At 39.6% G+C, this 7,859-nt stretch overlaps 1 protein-coding gene across 1 annotated transcript in view; it reads left to right on the forward strand.

The window, feature by feature from the left end:
• The window catches only part of LOC107718947 (indoleamine 2,3-dioxygenase 2-like), a 26,439-nt gene extending 19,197 nt beyond the window's left edge, over positions 1–7,242 (forward strand). The window contains exons 5-9 of the mRNA XM_016526202.1: positions 5,939–5,953; positions 6,227–6,326; positions 6,673–6,790; positions 6,874–6,925; positions 7,019–7,242. Coding sequence (XP_016381688.1) covers positions 5,939–5,953; positions 6,227–6,326; positions 6,673–6,790; positions 6,874–6,925; positions 7,019–7,202 — 469 coding nt within the window. The 3' untranslated portion in view covers positions 7,203–7,242. The remainder of the gene's footprint in view (positions 1–5,938; positions 5,954–6,226; positions 6,327–6,672; positions 6,791–6,873; positions 6,926–7,018) is intronic.
• Positions 7,243–7,859: the final 617 nt, after the last annotated feature.

Consider the following 7,859-nt stretch of genomic DNA (forward strand, 5'->3'; position numbering starts at 1 on the left):
GATGAAAGTTGCGTGTGTGAACCTGCGTCTGCGCGTCTCTCTCTACAAGCAATGAGGCTTAGTTACTTTAAAAACAGCGATTTTACCCCCATTGCAGAGAAATATAACATTGCGAGTCAGTAGCCTGTCGAAGCTATTTTACTAATAAAAGTTTCCGTGCTGTGTTGTCGTGTGCAATAATGTGTGTGCGTGCCTCTATGAAAGCAGCGTAATATAGTTTTAGTTTAGCTATAAACCCGAGCCCGACCCAGAAGCTATTCATTAAACATTAACCCGAACCCGACCCGAAACCCGGGTAATGGGTAGCAGACCTCTACCGATGAGGCACGATCAAGCCCCGGAAGTGACAGTGGAAACGGCCCTGGCATATCGAGCTGGGTCCTGTGGACAATAATACCAGATTACTTGCTCCAATTCACTTGCAGACTTCCCCGCTTCAGGGGTACAGTCTAAATTTCGATCCGGGGCAGCGATGCTTGCATTCTCCAGTCCGAAGTATAGTGTCTGCTGGCATAGAGTGCCATGGAAATGGTCCCAACAGCTCACAGCGAGTCAGGGCTTTAAAGCTTCCGGCCCATCCTCAAAACATTTGAACCGTACCTTGACCAACCATACGTTTAGGATGTTAACATTGAAACAAATCCTCTCACGTTAACGTTTTATTCTAGCTTCATGCATTTTTCTCAAAACTTAAATGTGGCTGAGTTTTATATATATATATAAAAAAAATAATAAAGTTTTTTTGTTTTTTTTTTAAGATGAGAAAATGTCTTTTTTGTCAAAGACTACATCTGGAGAGATTCAGAACGATGATCAAAAGATAGATAGAGTAGATTGCTTCCATCAACACTCCCAAAGCTTGCACATTCCTATACCACTTCCTGGATCGATAGGATAGTTCCTCCTACAATATAACAGTGGAAACAGTGGGACAGTCGTGGCCTAATGGTTAGAGAGTCGGACTTGTAACCAAAGGTTGTGGTTTCAAGTCTCAGGTCTGGCAGGAATTGTCGGTGGAATAACCAGCACTCACTTCCACCCTCAATACCACGACTGAGGTGAGACCCTTGAGCAAGGCACCAAACCCCCATCTACAGAGCACAAATTATGAGTATGGGTTATCATACTTGGCCACACGTCACGCCTCTTCTCTTCTTGAAACGCGGAAAGCTGGAAAATTCTGTTAGCAGTGGGGAAAGTGTTTTTTTTTTTCTAATGCTTAATTTGTTGATAATCATTAGATACTATTAAAATACTGCCAACAAGAATAAACACATAAACAAGTGTATATCATTTTATGTATTTATTATTTTTAGTATCTTGAAACTCTCCCAAGCAGTGTTTTGCGCTCAGATAAGATGACAGTAGTCGTAAAGCACCCGGGGGTGACCCTTATGTTTACATTAGAATGAATACAATACCTAACATACAACATTGACATACTGACATCTAAAATGCAAATTTTCATATGAACAACTTTATGAATATTAAAATAAGGGCATTAAAGCAGACATCGGATGACCATTTTCCACAAGCTGGTATGATTCTTCAGGGTCTTCATGAAATGTCTGCAACATTCTTTGGTTAAAATTCCTCAATGGTTGTGTAAAACAACACCTTTTTACCTTGTCAAAAACAGCTCTGTTCACAGCGACCTGTTTCTGTGCATCTCTCTTTAAATTATAATGAGCTCCTGCTCACTCCACCTCTCTCTTCTATTTTTTTCTGTATTTGGTGGCGTGTTACCATCAAAAACAACACGAATCCACTGCATCCTCAGTGGCTCTGATGTTGGGAGAAAATTAAGACTCTTACGTTCACATTTACATCCAATTACAAAACACCTGCATTGCTTACAAGACATTGTTGTCACTACAGCTGCTGGAGTGCTGAGAAAATGGCGGACAGTGTACAACTGTCTGAGGGTGGAGATATGCTAATACGGGACAGTCAGTCAGTTGTTGTGGACGGGGCCTGAGTAGTGTGATGTCATACTGCTCAGAAAATCAAAACAACTTGATAATTAAGAGTGTTTAGTTTTTGGGGGGATAAATAAAAGGAGTGAACAGATTTATATCATTGTAGGGTGGTTGTGTCCACACACTGCTAAGATACATTTATATGCAAACACCATGTAAAAGTGAATTTTGCATCCGATGCCCCCTTTAACATTTTTATTATATCGTATTCAGTTGTCATATCAAATGCATTGTGAAAACATTTGATTTGTTCTGTGTAATTTCTGCTGCCAACTCATTTTGAATGATTACATAATGTTAAACAAGACTACACTTTAACATCTTAAAATTGAATAACATTTCTGTAATCGATTAAGCATTACTTAACATGTAATATTTATTTTGTTACAAAGGCATACAAAGGCATTTTCTCAGTCATGCTGTGACTAAGAATAGTAAAATAAAATACAATAAAACTCGTTTAAATGTGCGCTGGAACAATTAAAGGTGGGGTAAGCGATTTTTCAAAAAAACGCTTTAGAAAACTGATTCGGGCCGAATAGCAAAACAAACTTGTAGCCAATCAGCAGTAAGGGGCGTGTCTACTCATGATGTGGAGGAGAGAGCGTTCAGTGCACTGGACGGACATTAGCCGAGCGACAGAAAGATAGAGATTGCGGATAAAAAAACAAAAGAGGAAAACGTCTACGGAACAAAAGAAGGCTTAAGGCAATAAGGCAAGAAGTAGGACCCGTGTAAAATATTGGATCAGCTTTCCAGTGCTGGAGAGAACTCAAGGAGCGGAAGGCCTGCGATCGGACGCCGAGGTTGCTTTGTTTCTTCTCGATAGGTGAGTAACACCGTGTCTTTTGTTCTGTGTAATTTCTGCTGCCAACTCATTTTGAATGATTACATAATGTTAAACAAGACTACACTTTAACATCTTAAAATTGAATAACATTTCTGTAATCGATTAAGCATTACTTAACATGTAATATTTATTTTGTTACAAAGGCATACAAAGGCATTTTCTCAGTCATGCTGTGACTAAGAATAGTAAAATAAAATACAATAAAACTCAAGTTTAAATGTGCGCTGGAACAATTAAAGGTGGGGTAAGCGATTTTTAAAAAAAACGCTTTAGAAAACTGATTCGGGCCGAATAGCAAAACAAACTTGTAGCCAATCAGCAGTAAGGGGCGTGTCTACTCATGATGTGGAGGAGAGAGCGTTCAGTGCACTGGACGGACATTAGCCGAGCGACAGAAAGATAGAGATTGCGGATAAAAAAACAAAAGAGGAAAACGTCTACGGAACAAAAGAAGGCTTAAGGCAAGAAGGCAAGAAGTAGGACCCGTGTAAAATATTGGATCAGCTTTCCAGTGCTGGAGAGAACTCAAGGAGCGGAAGGCCTGCGATCGGACGCCGAGGTTGCTTTGTTTCTTCTCGATAGGTGAGTAACACCGTGTCTGCGCCGCAACAGCTAAAGTCTGTCTAGTACACTGGACAAAGCGACCGTTGAAAATCATTTGAAATTTGTGTCAGTATGTCATAAATAGAATGCAGCAGCAGTTTTCTGTTGCGGATTTGTCGTGTCGTGCCGCGCCACATCCAGTGTAGACTATAGATATGTATATAGGCTATATCTATGGTGTAGACAGCATCACTAATTATAATGAGTTCTATAGTATTTTTTTTTTTGCGCTGCGCCACTCGCGTCCAGTGTAGACACGGTGTAACATTGGTTTTGCTTTGTTTCACAGAACTAATCGTTGCCTGGGTTGCGTACGTATGTGTGGGGCGGAGCTATCAAAATAGGGGCGAGACCATTTTGGGGTAGGGGCGTGTTTGTTTTGGTGAATTCAAATGTCAACATTGGCTACCAGAAATCGCTGACCCCACCTTTAAATACAATTGTGAGGAACAGACCCAAATTCAAGCCTTTATTATTAAATGATCTTCATCTTCATCTCCGTGGCTTTTACTATTGGAGATAGCCTAGGCCTAATGGTCAAATTGGATCATGTGTGCCTTAATAACCAGTCACATCACAGCCAATTCGGAGGCTTCCTCCTTTGAAGGACACAGACTTCAAAGGGCATCGGTGCTTCGGTGATGACTCATCTGAACACTTCTAATTGGCCATTGCATTCATAAGCTCAGCAGAATCATGTGTGATTGGTTATAATGTGCAACGCCATTAAAAACACGCACAAAGACAAGTTATGCAACATGTACAGATCTAAATTCAATGCCGCTTTCAATGCTTTTAATTTAAAGGAGACATATTATGCCCCTTTTTACAATATGTAATATAAGTCTCTGGGGTGTTCCAGGCAGCCCCCTCCGGGTACCAGCTCCACATACAGGGACGTGCAAAAACAGAGCGTGGCCTCGTGTGCTCCCCCGTGTCGAGACACGGGGGCGAGGCGACGCTCCAGGTCGGGGGCCTCTAAGGCTAAGCCGGATCTGCGGACCGTACTTAAGTCTAAGGAGGCTCGCCACCTCCGCAGAGGTCTCTAGAGCAGCGGGTTTGGTTGTTCCCTGCCGGTTCGCCGTTACAGGGCATTGAGCTGGCTGCTCGTATTACACCAGAGATCAGTCTCGAGAGACTGATTCCCTTAGTAGACTTTTGGGCGTTCCCCTAGCATTTCCGACGCAGCGTCTTGTTCCCTCGAGGAACCAGGGTTACATACGTAACCCGAGACGTTTTCTGAGAGCACACATCCGAAGCACACATCATTCACACACAAGTTTACGTTAAAAACACACACGAGTTACAAAAACAGTCGGTTATGTCTGTGAAGGTAAACTCCTGGGAAATAAATTGCATGTTAATTTTAGATCTGTGTGGAAGACAGCAGCAATATACAGTAAATAAATCAATAAATCCCCTGCTCTCTTGTCTCCTCTGAAACTGGGGCTCGTCTGTGCAGCCAAAGACAGAACAGTTAGCATATTTTGCTCAAAATTTCGCCATGGCGTTATAACTGATACACCGTTGTCGCTTGTGAAATCAGGGGCGGTAATATTATAATGAGATCCCTTTGCCACGTCACCAAGGGAGCAAAATCAGACATGCTCGTTTTCTCAGACGCTTGCAGAAAAAGGCTTACCAAAACAAAGTTATTGGGTTAATCTTTTTCACGTTCCCTTGGTTGGTAGATGCACTGGGGACCTGATTATAGCACTTAAAACCTGGAAAAGTCAGATTTTCATGATATGTCACCTTTAATTTTCATTTTTACTTTTTTGCAATAGCTGTAATAGCCTAGATTTAGTTTACTTGTGTCAGGGCATTTTTTGTACGATTCGGTAGAAGTTTTGTCCAGTTTGGTGAAAAATCACTCGTGGAACCCTTTTGATTGAGTGTCTGCATGTATAATTCAGTTTAGGCAGTTGGCTAGATTTTTTCTTTTTTGTGCGTCCATAAAGCTCCTCTACAAAATCATTCAAATGCAAGTAACTATTAATAGCATAACTCAGTCTCAACAACTGATTAACACAGAATTTGCATACAAGTTGATTTCCAAAATGAAAATTAAAACTGTGAAATAAAAAATAAAATAAACTGAAAACTCACTAATATGCATGAGCATTACTAAAAATCTTAATAAGCAATGTTTTTGCAGGTTTTTTTTCATGTTTGCCTTTTCATTTTAATATTGGCAGTCTTGCTTCGAGATTGTAGATATAAAATGAAATGTCAAATCACCAACTCAATTTTATTTTTCAGTTTGGCAGGGACATTGTCACTGTGAAAATGAAACAATTTCATTTCATTTTCAATTTTAATACATATTTTGCATACAGTTTTCTATAATGAAATGATTAATCTGGTTTTAATTGTCATTTTCATAATTTTATCTATCTATCTATCTATCTATCTATCTATCTATCTGTCTGTCTGTCTGTCTGTCAAACTAACCTGGATTTGTATATTTCTTTTTCACGCACAACTAGACGTGGACTGTTCCTAGACCTTTTTCCATGGAGTAAGCATTTAGAAGAATTAACAGAAATGTGTGTTAAATGTTACTGATTTTTAAAACCAGCAGAGGGAGCCATCTCATTATGTTCAGAGGTGAATATGTAAATATGCTTTGTGTGAATTCAGATCCTCTTTGCAGCATCTGACCTTATAATTACATTTATGTCAAGAATTAGACACCACAATTACAACATGTAAAAAAACAAACAAACAAACACATGTTGATGTAAGTTGTGGTCATCTGTCATTCATGGTGACTGTTCTTGCTTCCTGAAAGGAACTTGGAGTTGTTGCTGACATTGCCTGGTGGGGAAAGTGTAAGAGGATTTTTTCTGGTGACACTGCTGGTGGAGCTGGCAGCTGTTCCTGGCCTGAAGGTCTGACACCTTTACAAATGCCACCCTTCACAGACAGAGCACTGAGCTACAGAAGCTATAATAGCCAAGATGGAATGGTGTACCATGGAATGTGAATACACACTGAAAAAAAAAATACTTCGAAACAATCATTTTGAAATTGCTAGTAAATTTCACAAATTACAAAGAAACGGCAAGTAACACATTGAATCAGACATGACATTTTGAAGTAGAAAGACTGAAATAGCACTGTCTTGAACTCCAATAATTTTTGTTTTATTTACTTTGAAAATCACTTTACAGTGTGGTATTACCATCTGATTACATTACTGTACCGTGGTAATACTAGCAGTTTCTTTTTTCACAGTCTATCCTTGATGTCATCAATGGCATCCATTATAATGATGTTGCTATGGTCACCAAAGCTCTGGATGTTGTCAGTCAGGCCATAGGCAGCATGAAACAGGCCTTTAAACTAATGCATGGTAATACTTTCAAGTGAAAATAATCAACTTCTATTCAAATGGTTTTAATACTTCAAGTGGCAAATAAATGTTCACCATTTCAGAATATGTAGACCCTTCCATATTCTATGGCATTATGAGGATCTATCTGTCTGGGTAAGTCATACTGTAGGTTTCATTGCTTTTTTGAATTTTCTTTTGAAAATTCTTTTGAATCTATAAAAATGTTCTTCTGCATGTGGGTGTTAGATGGAAAGATAACCCATCAATGCCAGAAGGTCTCGTCTATGATGGAGTTCAGGAGAAGCCAATGGAGTTTTCAGGAGGCAGTGCTGCTCAAAGTAGTATCTTACACTGCTTTGATGAGCTGCTGGGAGTCCAACATGAAGGAAGCAGCGGTAAGATAACTATCAGTAATTGTTCTTGTGATTAGATCATTCCTGATTTAAATTTTGGCCTTGCAATTACAGTAATGATTATGCTGGATAACATTAGGTGTTGCACAAACTTGTGGAGTCCATTATTAAAGAACCAGGGGATAATTTCATTTGCAACATAACTTTTTCCAAGGCCTTTTAAACCCCAGAGGCCTATAAAGGGGTGCTTATAAAAGGATTTAACTAAATCTATTTAAATTCTATTTGCGGTGGTTCGGTCATCTGTTTAGGATGCCTCATGTACATTTGCCGGTGGAGGTGTTCCAGGCATGTCCAACTTGGGGGAGACCCCAGGGCAGACCCAGGATATGCTGGAGTGATTATATCTCTCAGCTGGCCTGGGAACACCTTGGGATTCCTCAGGATGAACTGGTGTACATGGCCAGGGAAAAGGACATATATGTGTCCTTACTCAGCCTACTGTCACCAAGACCCGGTCCCGGTGGAAAATGGATGGATGGATATTTTTAAGCCTACCAAAGTTATTGCATTAACTTAAAAATAATTTATATATACAAATTTATATTTGATAGAAAATAATATAAAAAATATATAAATTATCTTTAATGCAATTGCATTTAAAATGTATTCCTGACATGACAACTCTTGGAGGGATTGGCATGGTAATGTACATGACAATGTTAATGTATTTG

Source organism: Sinocyclocheilus rhinocerous, unplaced genomic scaffold, assembly GCF_001515625.1.
Source record: "Sinocyclocheilus rhinocerous isolate Xijiao unplaced genomic scaffold, SAMN03320098_v1.1 scaffold373, whole genome shotgun sequence".
Lineage (NCBI taxonomy): Eukaryota > Metazoa > Chordata > Actinopteri > Cypriniformes > Cyprinidae > Sinocyclocheilus > Sinocyclocheilus rhinocerous.